Source organism: Gambusia affinis, linkage group LG12 (assembly GCF_019740435.1).
Source record: "Gambusia affinis linkage group LG12, SWU_Gaff_1.0, whole genome shotgun sequence".
Taxonomy (NCBI): domain Eukaryota; kingdom Metazoa; phylum Chordata; class Actinopteri; order Cyprinodontiformes; family Poeciliidae; genus Gambusia; species Gambusia affinis.
In genome coordinates, this window is record NC_057879.1 from 21,716,513 (window position 1) to 21,731,605 (window position 15,093).

The 15,093-nt window shown below is 35.9% G+C and overlaps 1 protein-coding gene across 1 annotated transcript; it reads right to left on the reverse strand.

Annotated features, from left to right (window-relative positions):
* Nucleotides 1–4,238: 4,238 nt before the first annotated feature.
* rab31 (RAB31, member RAS oncogene family) lies at nt 4,239–13,977 on the reverse strand. The gene is made up of 7 exons (XM_044133642.1): nt 13,777–13,977; nt 11,904–11,983; nt 11,304–11,385; nt 8,719–8,790; nt 8,318–8,424; nt 6,934–7,043; nt 4,239–5,585 (listed from the first exon to the last, which is right to left on the reverse strand). The coding sequence occupies exons 1-7, from the start codon at nt 13,810–13,812 to the stop codon at nt 5,488–5,490; spliced, it is 585 nt and encodes a 194-aa protein (XP_043989577.1). The 5' UTR covers nt 13,813–13,977; the 3' UTR covers nt 4,239–5,487.
* Nucleotides 13,978–15,093: the final 1,116 nt, after the last annotated feature.

The window sequence follows — 15,093 nt, forward strand, 5'->3', positions numbered from 1 at the left end:
TTTTTGATTTATTAAATAAAACAAATTAAGATAAAATTATGACTTTTAAATTAAAATCTACTTAGAAAAACGTGACACAGAGTGATTATCTTTTCCTATTGGTTTGGTTTCCTTTTGTTGTCATGGTAACCAGGACTTGTACTCTAAAATACACTTTGGTGCACCAAAATCTGCTTTTACTTGGCTAAATACAGGAAATATTTTCAAATAAAGTCTGACCTGTATGCTGTTTTTATTTCTGAGAAAAAAATGAAAATATTTTTACTTTAGTTTATCAATCAATCCCAAATTAATAAGCAAAATATTTGCATTTCAATTAAAAATATGCAGAAAGCACTCCTACAAAAATGTATTTAGATAAAATTGTTCATGCTTAGTTTATTTTTGACTAAGTAAAAAAGAAATCACATTTTTGGCAATTTTAGGTTTTCAAAATTAAAGTTTTTTTGAGTAATTCTGAGTTTTGAACTGCCCTGTTGACACATATTCAGCTGTTAATGGTACATGATTGAGGTCAAATTTACTAAGTGACGCCATTACACGTCAATTTATAGGTGAAGACAAATTGAACATTGTTATCAACATGTGTAGGTGATGATAGAAGTAAAATTTTCTCTATTGTGGTGCATCATGAATAAAAAATGGGACAGGATCACATACCATGTCCAGGTGTCCTCACTTCACTCATGAAATGGGACTTCTGCCAATACACAATATAGCCAAACTCAATTAAATGCTGATAAATATATCTAATGAGCTGCAGTGGGATAAAGCTACATTAAATAAAGGTTCATAAACCAATCACTCTCCGTCTATCCTGACAGATCTGTATCACATTGAAGAGAATCAGATTTATATACATTTATCAGTCTTTTAAGATTTAATTTATAAAGAAACCTTGTTTTATTTAAACTGAGTGGCACTTAAGAGGTAGAGCAGGCACGCCACTATATAAAAGCCTTTAGTCAGTGATGCAGCTTTTTTCGATCAAAAATCAGACTCATCTCAGGCAAATAAGCTACACAAAAATTATTTATTTGTTTCAAATAATTTTCTGAAAAGTAATTCCACCCCAACAGGCATTTTGGCCAATTTCACTTTCCAAAACTGTCTTAATTCAACCACAAGTGATGGTTTTCAAACATGGCTGGCTTGTTTTTGACTAAATTGGAAGATGGATTGATATCTAAGGTGAAAATTTGTTAGATATGAAACATTTTAGCCCGCAATTCTGCTTGATTCTCATCTCTCTTCACTCCTCTGTTTGGATTTTCTCCCATTGACTTGGATTTCTCCAGTAGAATTTCAAACAGGCCAATCAGTGAACAGAAGAAGTTGTGAACGATGATGTAGATTTAGAATCGTAGTCTGTCTGTAGTTTTAGAAATGGCAGCAGAGGAAGTGAACAAAGTCATACAATCTGTGTTGGCTAAATATTGACTAAACATTAACCACCATCTTGTTCAAGTTTACATTTCTGTCTTTGCAGTGGATGATGGTAGTTTACAGAGCAGGCAATTTACAGTAAGCTACATAGAGTTGAAGTGGCGCATTATGTATGTCACTGGGATATGTTAGCATAACGGCTAACATTTTCATATTAGGAAAGAAAAGATAGGGGAACAAAAGCTGTAAATTTGCACCAAAACATCTCTGAAATTTTCTCTGAAAAAAAAATTCATACCAAAGAATGTTTCTGAGTATGAAGAGCTGAAAATATGCTAGGAAAATTTCACATTTTGAGAAAAATCTCAGAACTTATAAAAATATATACACCATGTTCCAAATTATTATTCAAATTGGATTTAAGTGTCATAAAGATAATTTTTTTGTTGTGCTGTTAAATTTATAGATGGTATTGTGTGTGAGGGATCTTTGAATCACTATAATTAATTTCAGAGAGCTGGGTTGATTAGTTTGTCTGGTGAGCTCAATTAAAGGAAATCATCTTAAGAAGGATGTTCCACATTATTAAGCAAACCACAGGTTTCAAGCAATATGGGAAAGAGAAAGGATCTCTGCTGACGAAAATCATCAGGTAGTATAGTTATTATCGTACTGTGAAGAGATTTGTGGCTGATTCAGAACAAAGATGGGTTTGTACAGATAAAAGCATAATGAGGAAAGTTTCTGTTAGACAAATTCATCAGATTAAGAGAGCAGCTGTTAAAATGCCCTTACAAAGCAGCAAACAGTAATTTGACGCTGCTGGAACCTCAAGCTGGAGGATCCTCCAGAGGCTTGTGGTGCATGAACCTACTATTGGGCCACCGCTAACCAGAACTCACAATCAGAAACGGTGGCAGTGAGCTGAACATAAAGATTAATTTTCAAACAGACTCGTTCACTGATGACTGCTGTGCAACCCTGGATGGTCCAGATGGACGCAGCAGTGGATCGGTGATGGATGGTCACCACATCCTAACACAGCTGTGACGTCAGCAAGGAGGTGGTGGAGTCATGGTTTGGGCTGAAATCCTGGGGAGAGAATCATTGGTTGGCCCCTTCAGAGTCCATGAAGGTGTGAAAATGACCTCAGCAAAGTATATGGACTTTCTGACTGATCACTTTCTTCCATGTTTCAAAAAGAAGAGCCGCCCCCTCAGTAGCAAAATCATCTTCATCATGACAATTCACCATCCCATGCTGCAAGGAATCTTTGGCGGCTATGGGCATAAAAGGGGAGAAACTCATGGTGTGACCTCATCCTCCTCTGACCTCTGACCTCAACCCTATTGAGAACCTTTGGAGCTTCCTCAAGCAGAAGATCTGAGGATGGGATGCAGTTCATATCAAAACAGCAGCTCTGGGAAGGTTTTCTGACATCCTGCAAAGAAATTCAAGCAGAAACTTTCCACAAACTCACAAGTTCAATGGATGCAAGAATTGTGCTGCGATATCAAAGAAGGTTTCTATGTTAACATGTAACTCTGTCTGTTAGATGTTTTTGATTGAAACAGCTTTTGATTTTAGTACATGTGACCACTTAATGCTGCACATTCAAAGAATGACCGTTTGCAGTTCTTTATAATCCATAAAATGTTTAGAAAATCTGCTGTGCATAATAATTTGGAACAGTGCATTTTGAGTTTCCTATTTTTGAAAAAAATACTGTTCTCATGGGGAGCTTTGTTCAGTAAAATTTGATTTATACTGTAATAGTTCATGACCTGAAAATTATACTGACCATCATTTGCATTAACCATTTAAGAAAATCTGAGAAAATATCACTTGCATAATCATTTGGAACACAGTGTTTATATATATTCTGAGTTTTCAAAGTCCAACTTTTTGACTTTGGAAACTCATAAAATTTAGAAAAGTTAAAAAAATTTAAACTTTTTAAATTCAAAACTTTTCATGATTTTTCCTCTAAAACATTTCTGAGATCAATCAAAATTTTTTTCTTTCCAGAAAATTTGACTCCTTAAACTCAGAAATTACCTTAATTTTTCTAGAAGTTTCTGAAACTAATTTCAAAATTTCTGAGTTTTTTTATGGCAAACTTTCAAAGTGCAACTCAAAAATTTCCATTTTTTTTCTAGAAACTTTCAGACTTTTCTTAGCAGAAATTTACTCCTCTTTTTTTCTATCTACAATTATCCTAATATGCCGTTGCAAGTTAGCAATCTGGTAAAATTTCCACACCTCCAGCAAGCAACGGTTTCCTATCCAGAGCTTCTGTACGAAGCAAAGCATAGAACATTTGTAAAACAAATCTAACATCTATGTATCACTTCTAAATGTTTCTCAGGTGAGAAACATTTAGATGTGACACAGAAAAAGCAAAAGCAAAGAAATCTATAGGCAAAATATTAATTTACTTAATAATTTACTAATTATTAAGTAAATAAATTGTAGGATTTGTACAGACTGTAGGATTTGTACAAATCCTACCTGCAGTCCAGTTGGGACAAATCGGATTGCGATCAAGGTATGTAATAGCACAGGTACGCTTGATGAAGTGGTAGTAAATGGAAACACAGCAGAACATTTAATTTCATAAGTACAGGCCATCCAGGTCAGTCAATTTTGTCCAACACCACAGCAGCAATTTGTTACGTAATCTGCCACATAATTCTAATTTACTTTACCGATGCATAATCCTAAACAAATGTCAGGGGATAGACGTTCAAATTACCTCCTTAAGGTTTGAAGTTGAAGTTCAGGTTACTTCTATACTACAGACGTCTTAACTAAATTGCAAATGCAAAAAAACTTTGAAAACAAAACAAAAAAAGAGTATGAATAATACTTTATTGCAATGTTTTAATACACAAAATTAGACCTGTTGTACTGGGAACACAGGGATGCATGACTTATACATACTGGATGAGATTAAGTATAAAGAGTGGGCACTTTCAAAGTGCACAGTTACACTGTACCAACAATCATTGTCTTAGTGGCAGTCACTTATCTAGATTAAAAAAAGGCACTTTTGTGACATTTCATCTAATACTGAAGGTCATAATCAAACTAAACATTGAAAAAAACAAACAGTTTTAACATTCAAATCTGAGCAATCTTTCATTTAAAGTCACAACTTGCAGTGTAGGGAAAGGCTGTAGTCACAACTCTGATGTTTACTCACTTTAAATGATATTCACTGCGTAACTCTGCTTTTAGGTTCCTTAAAAAGTTGGACTCAACACTCAGATCAACACACGTAGGACTCCATTAGTGCTGATCTGAATCCGATATACAAAAAAGATATTACATCAAATGGTAGTAAAAAATAATCCAATTCATTCATTGACATTGTGGTGAACAGTAATAGTGATCTCTTTAGGCGTTTAATCAAATGCTGGGATTTTAAAAAAATGGTCAAAACCAAAACAGTAAAAAAAAAAGCATTGTGTTTTCCTGCAAATCATAAAAATCTTGTTTAAAAGATAATTTAAACAACAACTAGTTGTTTTCTAGTAAATGACCTGCAGTTTTTTAAAAGTATAATTAACGCAAATGGTAAAAACAAAGCTGTCAGCTATTTACAGTCATTCTCTGAAGTGAACACTTAAATGTTTCAACATGTACCAAACATCTTCGCCAAACTCATGATGAAGTTCATCCTGCAGCATCATAGTAAAACCTTTATAGAGGAATGTAAAGGTGTGTGAGCGACTCAAAGAAACGCTCAGCTGAAGTTTGTACAAAACAAAACAGGAAAACAAATCTATGAATACATGAAGATGAATATAGCTGGTCTAAGAGCCACAGTAAAATGCATGAACAACAAAATCCAGCATGTAAACAGCAAATCATTTTGGGTAATCTGGGATTATAACGTGATAGATGTAATTTTGTCAAACCAAAATACTTCTGACTATCAGAGGAAATCAAATGTAGTTAAATTAATTGGTGTTTTGACCTAATTAACGCTGTTTTTTACTTTTTGGTGACCTTGCTTTATCTTCTGCGTTGGCAGGACGTCTTGTGTGTGGATTTTGTTTAGGATCCGGTGTTTGGCAGCTAAATGATCTCCTCTCACTAGCAGCACCTCCTGGTGGTGGGATTGGGCGGCCGGGTGAGTTTAAAGGAATCATTGCTCTCCACTTCAGAGTTTTGCAGGGGCGGGATCTGTTTACCTAACAAGGCACAAACAACAGTTACTGACACATGAAGGGGTTTCATCAAGAAGCTTTCACTGCAGATCCAAAGGTTTCTTGCACAACTTCAGCTCCTTCCACGGTGCTGGGAGAGGGACAGAGGTCTGGTGATGGGAAGACTCCAGCAGCACTTTAATTACTGAGGAATCAACTTTATCAACAGACTACATTAAACGTTTAACTGCTAGAGCTTGGACATTAGAAGTAAGAAAATGTCAATTTCCACACAATATTTAAACAATGTTTAGTGAGATTTTGGGTTATAATCTGAGAGAAGGAGGAAATTTAAAAACAAAAAGAGTTTTTGTATATCAGTGTGTGTGTGTGATAGATCTATGGAATGGATTAAATGATGAGCTTAAAAAGTGCAAATATGAATTAGCTGATTGGAAAACATGTTTTATAGGATGAATATCTCAAAGGCAAAAAAATGCTACTGTTAAGTTTCTCATTGTAAGCTTTTAAACACTTCCATTACTTATTACATCAAGAAAGTTTCTCATCTTAATGAGATAGAAAACTTGCTAGATTAGATTTTTATATCTTTAAATCCAAAATACTCCACAAAAGAAAATTGCAGACAACCAAGACCATCTTCTTCATGAGACCATTGTAGAAAAACAGTGTCTTTAGTCAGAGGCTTTGTTAAATTTCTCTTTTTAACTGATTTTATTCTCGCTTTAATGAGCTGCTGCTCCTGAATTTATTTCCTAGATCTGGCAGTAAATCGCTTCTGTAACAGATCGACCTGATTTGTCTTGTGCTCGGCTTGATTGACCCTAAAAAGACCGCAGTGATAACAGAATAATATTGGTGTTGATAAATGCGTTTCTGCAGCTTGCTACACTCTTAATGAGTTGGAAGAAAATGTAACTTAATAACAACTTTCAGCTCATTTTAAGCAAATAAAAAACAGTAATAATATTGATAATCATGACATTTTTACACCCACAACATTCATGATTTTCACATCGATACTTGGTTCTATCCAGAACCTCAGAAATTGTATTATTAAATTAAATAATTTAGCAAACCTAGCCACAAAATGACAACATTTGGTGGGGAACTATTTCAGGTTTCGTAAAAATGTGTTTTATTTACTTTACTCTGAGATAAATCTGTCTTTTATTCATCCATGTTGCAGATTATGTGGGCGAGGCCAGAAAACTATGAAGAAACTGGGATGTTTTCCTATGATTCCATCAGAAGAAACATATTTCACTGTAACTTTGTTAATAAATCTCATGACATGCTTCATGGAAGAACGTAAAAGTAAAGGAGCTACAGGCAGAATCAACAAATGGAAGAAAACGTAATGAAAACCTACTGATTTTCTGAAAGAGCTCCTCAACGTTCACCGCATTTCTGGCGCTGGTCTCAATAAAAATAGCTGCAATTGATTCAGCAAACTCCTTTGCTTCCTTCATAGGAACTTCCCTGTGAAACAGTAGAACAGCGTGAAAATGGAAAAAGATGGAAAAAAGTGCAGTTGTTGCAAGCAACTCTCCTTTCTTCTATTTATAACTGGACAAATGCTGAAAAAAACTGTGTGGAGTAAGAAAAGTTACAGCAATTAGGACGCTTATTTCTTTCTCCAGTGGTAAAAATGTGTGAAATGAAAAGTTAATCTCCCAAATCTCTAAGACTCTAATGTCGGTGTTCTTGGGTTTATTACTTTTGTGTTATAGAAAGAGTTTCATTATTGTTCAAATACAACCACAGATAACACAGAAAAACTATGTAATCCCTTTAAGATTTCTTCTGCTTTTACTGTTTAGTGGCACTTAATGTTTTACATTAGAAAAGCATTTTCAGAGCAGACAAAAGTAGTCTGAATAAACACCCAGTTTTCCAATACTGATTTCATTTAGCAAGTAGACTAAAAGATCTCATAAAGCAGGGGTGGGCAACTCCAGGCATGGAGGGTCTCCTGCAACTTTTAGATGCATCTCTACTTCCTTACACCTGAGTCAAATAATGAAGTCATTAGCAGGACAGGAAAACTTGACTGCACTTAGGAGGTGATTCAGCTGTTGGATTCAAGTGTGTTTGATCAGGGAGACTCTAAGAGTTGCAGGACACTGGCCCTCCAGGACCAGGAGTGCCCACCCCTGTCATAAAGCAACACATCCAAGAAAAACGCATTCAAAAACAGATAAGATAGGTAAGAGTCATCACCCGACAATGGAGAAACGCTTCACAGTGGTGAACCTTGGTCTACCATAGTTACTCTGAGTCATTGTCAACTCATCCAGGAAGTCACTAGATAATCCACAGCAGCAGCTGTAGGCCTCTTTCAGTAAAGTCAGCGTTTATGTTTCAACAGTCAGAAAGTTCCAAGATCCAGAAAACAACACAAAGGCCCGCCTCATATTTGCAAACAATATCTTGACGATCCTCAGAATTTGTGGTAAAGTATTTTAAGGACTGATGAGACAAAAGAGGACCATTCTGGATCGAGTGTGTCCTCGTACATTTCATTATTACATTGATGGAATCATGAATCCTCCTTTACTAAAATTATACTCGAGTGTATTTAGGTTATGCAGCTCCACACCTAAAAAACTAAACTGAAGATTTACAGTCACCTACACAAAGTTTGGATATAACCCTGACTGAGACACATTAAACAGGCCATTCACACTTGAAAAATTTTAATGTGTCTGAATAACATGGGAATGAATTCCTCAACAGCGAAGGAATAATCTCACCTGATGTCTCCTAAATCATTCTTGTTTCCTGCTATGGCTACAACGATGTCCTCCGGGCCGTGCTCCTTCAGCTCCTTCACCCACTTCTTCAGTGTCTGGAAAGAGTCCTGGAAAGCAGGAACACGCTGTGGTCAGCTCCAGAACACGCCCAGAATTTATTACCAAATGTCACACAGTCAGAGTTTTGCTATTTTCACAATAGTTTCCAAGGGCCGACGAGGAAAGTATGACTTTTGTAGGTCATGGAGGCACAGCATCCCAGAGTGATGGAAAAGTAATGCAGTTTTATAAGCAGATCTTATTGTCAGAACCAGTTTGTCCATTTACATCCATTCAAAACAACAAATATTTGCTTTTTATTTTTATATATTGAGGGTTGGAGATCAGTTTGTTGCACTCACCAGTTTAGTTATGTCATAAACAATGACAGCAGCAGCTGATCCCCTGTAGTACATAGGAGCTAATGAATGAAACTGGAAAAGAACAAGTTTTTAGTAGTTAGAATCAGCAAACAAATACTGATCTTCCACATTTAAAATCAACAAAAAATTAGGCTAATTTTAAAAAAGGTTGAAATGTAGTTAAAGAAAAACCAGTTTAAAATCTAAATGGTAAAATAAAACATTCCTCTTTGCAGCGACACTCCCCAGTTGCTCCTTCATGGATCATGAATGCGTTTCCAGGCCAGGAGGGATGAGCTGCCCTGACACTGACCTCTGGGTCTGCTCCAAGCCCACAGTACCTCCAGTAGGATTACTGAAGAGTGAAGCTTTAAGTGTGGTGGATGTTTTGCTTTTTGAAAAAGATGATTTTGAGGATTTTTCCCCACCAAGGTGCAGGTAGAGGTGGAGGGCATTGTGTTTGAAGAATGTTTAAATTTGAATGAGTGTTTAATGTTCTGTTTATATGTAATAAAATTTGCAACATCAGCAAAACTGCCCTTGTTGTCGTCAGCATAAACTTGCATCATACTTTCCGTTTGGTAAAATAAGCATGACAAAAAGGAATCTCCTCAGTCTTCTTCTCTACAGCTAAAAACCACCGAAACAATTCACCAATTTGTCTTTTGTATGCTCCTTTTATTCAGCAACATATCTGCTGACAATTATACAAAACAAAAGTCTTATAATAGTCTCTTATTCTCTGTTTTAGATCACAGACAGTCCTGTGTAATGCAACAACACCAGTGACATGACGTCTCCAAATATTGTGTTCACACACATCCAGGAAATATATGAACTAGTTTTTCCATGCAGTAAGCAAGTTTGGCAAGTTCTAGATAAATCCACCCACTCACACCCGACCACACATGAACACCACCCCCCTTCAATCAAATAAATCACAGCGATGTCACTCAGTTACTCACATTCTTTCAGTTGGCTTTATTACATAGAATAAAACCATAAATATGGCAGATAAAACTAAGTGTGGAGGCCTCTATTTTGGCAGAGGCCAAAAAAAGAGGTTTGTGGTTGCTGTTTATCATTGTAGGCTCTGATCAGCTGTGGCAGTCAGCCCGACCAGCAGCACCTGGCCAGTCCTGCCAGGTTCTTAAGCTGACAGAAGTTTGCAATGAACTGAAACAACTTTCAGATGGCATTCTGAGGCAACTAAACATACATGTAATGACGTTACATGTCTAATGTCATGTAACGTCATGAAATAATTTAATTTAAGCCTTAAATGTACATCTCAATGGATTGCTTGGTCAATGAGCCAATGAGTCAGGTCATGACAAATTGGGGGCTTGTCCGGGATCAAAACCTAGAACCTCCTGGGTGGTGACAGCGGTCCATTTCTATGGCTTAAAAAGGATATAAATGAAAAAGTTTTCACATCTTTAGGTCAATCACCAAAAATATATCCATATTTTTTGCCGCAGTGCAAAACAAAACTGTTCCATATCAAATGCCCAAACGTTCAGACATAATTCCAATTAGGATTTGCGAAATGTTGTAATCAACAGTTTAAAAAAAAAAAAAGAACAATAATAATTGCATGTAATTCTCCAGAACCTCCAGATGGCAAAGAAAAATATCCAGGTTGGAATTCTGCATCTCTGAAATCTAGCGTAGATCCCCAAAATGTAGATATTTTTGTTTTAGTGTTGAGAGAGCGTGTTACATTCAGCTAATCTAGCAATATAGAACTGGTGCATAACTGAAATCCATAACATTCACTATACTTATAGAAGAAAACAAATTTAGTTTTGGAAAAATACTTTTTAGACATCAGAGATTTGTGAGAGACTTCAGTATACCTGGATACCTGGATATGAAGCGACTGAGTTTCCAATAATTGCAGAGGCTTCTTGGAATTATTCTAACAACCACTTCTAATTCTAATTGGCCCATTTGAACATGCCTCGAAGGTGGATGCAGTCAGGATAAAATACATCACTCATAGGTGATCACAACTCTCTAGTTTTATAAGCTTTTGTCTAAAAATACTAAAGAACTCCACACCAAACAGATGCAAAAATGGTTGGCTATGATGAAACAGGAGGAAGAACACCAAGCTTGCCAAGCTTCCACAAATAATAATAGCATGCTTAAGGAAAGATGTTTTGTATTGTATATCCAGTATCAGCAGATACTAAAACACAAATACTTTTTTGTCCAATTGTCATAGAAAGTTTCCAGTTATGGATTATTTATCTGGCCATGACTTAGTTGAAACTACAAGACATTTAATAAAAATACTTTTACAAGTAGGCAAATCCTGCTTTTAAATAAATAACGGTTACGTCTGTACAGACTCGCTAACAAGAGTTCTTTATTCTTCTCTCCCTTTTATTTTCAGTTTAAAATAAGTGAAAAGAAAGACAAAATGTCTCCTAACCTTTGAACACAATCAATCATCCTAAAAAAATACACAAAGTGATGATTCGGCTCTCTGGTCCAGATATCTAATGGAAAACAACTTCATAACCATGATTCACAGAGTCCAGAGTCTAAACTAAAAGAATTACTGACTAACTGCTCACCCGTTCTTGTCCAGCTGTGTCCCAAATCAGAAATTTATGTAGTTCGTTCCCACATGGTACAGTCTTGGTCAGGAAAGACGCCCTGTGGACAGTAAGGTGTATTTCTCAACAATGGTTCTCCAGTCATTCTTATCTGTTCAAGTCAGCAACAAGAATTTATAATGAGGTTCGATGGTGTATCCAGGTGACTTTAGAGGCAATAAAACACAAATTGAAATGAATTCCTCTGTTATTTGTAATTCTAAAAACAAATTTAGTTAAGAAAAACATCACTTATTTAAAATTTTTACACATTTTGTTGGTTTAAAAACATATGTGATTATAACCTTTTTAAAAATCCACAGTGCACTCAGTACTCAAAATGTGAAAGAATGTTTTCAGGCATTTTAATACCAGTCTTAAGTATAAGCCTTCTACACCCTAGCACAATTTTTCTCTGTAGGTCAGTCGGTCTAGAAAGCCATTTTAGATCAATTAGATAAAGGTCAGGGTTCTGTGTGGGTCATTCCAGAACATGTAGTCATTCTTTTATTGGGAGAGATTTCTGGAAAAATACTTGTTTGCAGCAGTGGCAGAGCCTCATGTAATTCATATACTCACCCTATGGTGGGGCTTATGTTGTGATCAAAATGATCTTGAACAAATCTGCAAACAATGCTGGATTTACCCACTCCTGTGTCCTGGAAGCAGAGAGGATCACATGTCAGTCACAGCAAACAGAAGCACACAATCTAGGGTCACTTTGAACCAAACTGATAGAGCAACTGGATGGTCAGGAGCTCAGCTGATCAGTCCTTTAATACCAATACTGACCTTAAGTTTACAGCAAAACTTTATTTCATTTGTTTTTGTTTACCCAAGTAAGCAGATATAATATGTGGTGCTATGAAAAAGTGTTTGTGCTTCTTAATCTGAAAGATTTCAATTTACAATTTTATTTAACTTAGAACGGATGGCCATATAGGTCCCACTTAGTTGCGGACTTTGACTCCAAAACTTTTATTTTGTTCTTTAGTTTTGACCCATTCAGAAATGGACCTGTTGGTGTATTTTTAAACTAAAGGCTTGTGACTATGGAATATTATCTTTGCTGCCCAGATACTGAGCTGGTAGCTTGACAGTCATGAAACAGTCATACACCAACAGCCTTCAGTCAGAGGTTTCTTAAGATTCACCGCTAGACTGACTACAACTGGAGATCCTTAACTGTCCACAGCATCATCACCCAAAATCAGGCTTGTTGCAATATGCAGTAAATCAATGAATCACAGACTAAATATGAGCTCAATAATTTCCATTTGCGTTCTTGTACCAAAATCTGGATGACAAAAGTCTTTAATTTGGTGCTTTGTTCTAAACTAGCCCTTTTTTGAAGGACAATTTTGCTTACAGAAACTTCATAATTCATTTTACTGGTCGTTTCTGTGGTTTTGTTTAATTACTTTGGATATTTAAAATGTCTTCCACTTCCAGTGTTAAATATGCTTTAAAATCAAAAGTTTATTGATCTTTGAGAATGTTCTTGCATTCCTTTGTTCTATTACATTAGTTGAAAATGATCTCAAAACAACAATATTATCGTTTATCACAATTTATCATCCAGCAAAATTTGTTATCATTACAGACTTACTCACAAATCTAGATAGATACTTAGACGATCTGAGTTACAGCTTTTAATTTAAATTTTTTCCAACATATCATTGTACCAATAGATACAAGAAAGATACAACTGTGACATCAAACTATGTTTATTAGCAATGGGTACAGTTTAAATTGCAGGAAGCTTCTGAAAAGTTAAAGAGGATTAAATGGCTAAATATTTACTGAAATAAGATCCTGGAGCCAAAAGTACAATTATAGCCCTCTAATGAAAGGTTTTCGCGAACAAAGTGAACAGTTTTGATGAGCACGTCAGTAGTCTGTAGCTTTGTACACAGAACTTTCTAACCTTTTTAAAGTCTAAAACTTTCCACTTTCGCCTTAATTTCAGTGATAAAGTCAAATTTGTTTTAGATAATCGTTCATCTTTGATAGATTGTTTAAAGATCGGTTGAGGCTTTTTTTCCCCTTCTTCTTTATTATTTCAGTTTTTGCAGACGCAGCAGGAAATCTTACGGCTTACGTGTAGCCGCTGGTCAGTGCATGACGTCATGGGCGACAAACTGTCAAAACCGTTAAAAAGCCGTTAAGCGAAAACCGAGTAAAAACACGGTTGTTTTTTTTTGTTTAAATAGTGCAATAAAACAAACCAGAACAGGACTGTGGTGCAAGTTGAGTGGATAAAACTGTGGGACTTTTTCTTTTTAAATGAATAAGTTTCTCGGGGTTAAACAAAGAAAATAGCTTAAGTCGCAGCTGGAGGAATGGAGAGCCGAAGCCTTTGCGTTGCTTTTTAACGTCAAAATGTCTACCGTTATTTCCAGTCTCTGATGGAATTTTCCCCACTAAGAAGAGAAAAACATCTACCACTTACCCCTAAAAGGCAAACTTTGAGCTCCCGTATAGCCATGGCGGGTTCTTTAAAGTGTCTAGATCATCATTTGTTGGTGTTTTATCGTTGTTTTTGTCTCGTCATGTTTGTCACAGCTATTTTTCCCCCCTCTTCTTGGATAAAAGAGAAACACAGCCCCTGACACAGACAGGCAGACCATCAACCCCAAAAGCTGGCAGTCTGTGTAGACTTCCGATCGAAATTTTCAAAATAAAGTATTTTTCAAAATTGGTCAGTAACATCTTTTTCATCTTAAAAAGTTAGAATACCATAAAAAGGTACACATTTCACAAAACAATTCATAGGTTTAATAATTATGGCTTACAAGTGTTAAAACTTCAAAATTCAGAGAAAGAAAAGTAGAATATTGCCAAAATAACTGCTCAAAAAAGCAGATCAGCCAGAGCTGTGCTGGTGTCAGATTAAATCATTAATGCATCTATAATTTCACGGAAACATTAGCGTAGCTGTTAACTGTTTTGTTGCGTTTTTCTCTTTCTAAACAGCATCAATGATGCTTACAGATTAAACCTAAAATGGACAAGCCTGCACTGAACAGAGATTTAGTCAACAACCATCAGTTTTTCCTTAGGGTTGCGTTTCCCGAAAACCGCAGAATAAATGTTCCTCAAATTGCAGCTGTCTTCCACATGTTTTTAAAGGTACAAAAGATTGGACACTTTATTGTATCGCAGATTATATTGTAGAAGAGTTGTATTTGTGTCCAAATAAATAATAACGTACCAAAAACGTTTTCTTGCTCAGGAGGAATTTTTGCCAACTTTACTTTGCAGAATTGTTTCAATTCAGCCATATTTCAATTTGAATTAAATCAAAACTTTGCAAAGCCCATTCCAAAACTTTTGGTTTTGAGATTTAAGTGCTTGCATTTAAGGTCATGAGGCGATGATTGGACATTGCTACCCTGATGTTTTTCAGATATTTAGCATCGGTTTAATGCAATGTGTAGAAAGAATCAGGATGCTTTTATGAATATTTAAGATGGGTCTTTGTGTTGTTTTTGGTCTTGGATCTGTCCCACTGAAGTAATTTTTACCCAGTTACTGCTTTAACATGTTCGATGTTTTCACATTTGTGAATAAAGACTCTCACTGTGGTTCTCTGGGGTCCCAAAGCCTTAGAAAGCAGATTGGAGAATCATCTTTAATTTCTTTATGTTAGAGGAAAATGACCGCGGCTCTCACCCGGAACGTTAGCTGGACATAGGCATCAGCATCTCTCCTGACCCCACTAGGGACAAGGGTGTGGATGAAGGAAAATGTAATGATGTCAGAAAGG

Bases quoted from the DNA above. Each gene is read 5' to 3' on its own strand.
- rab31 (XM_044133642.1), bottom strand. From the start codon at position 13,812: ATGGCTATACGGGAGCTCAAAGTTTGCCTTTTAGGG. The intron at 11,984-13,776 runs GTAAGTGGTAGA...CTCTGCTTCCAG, and splicing joins TCAAAGTTTGCCTTTTAGGG to GACACAGGAGTGGGTAAATC. The intron at 5,586-6,933 runs GTAGGTTTTCAT...GTGCCTTGTTAG, and splicing joins GGAGCTCTTTCAGAAAATCA to GTAAACAGATCCCGCCCCTG.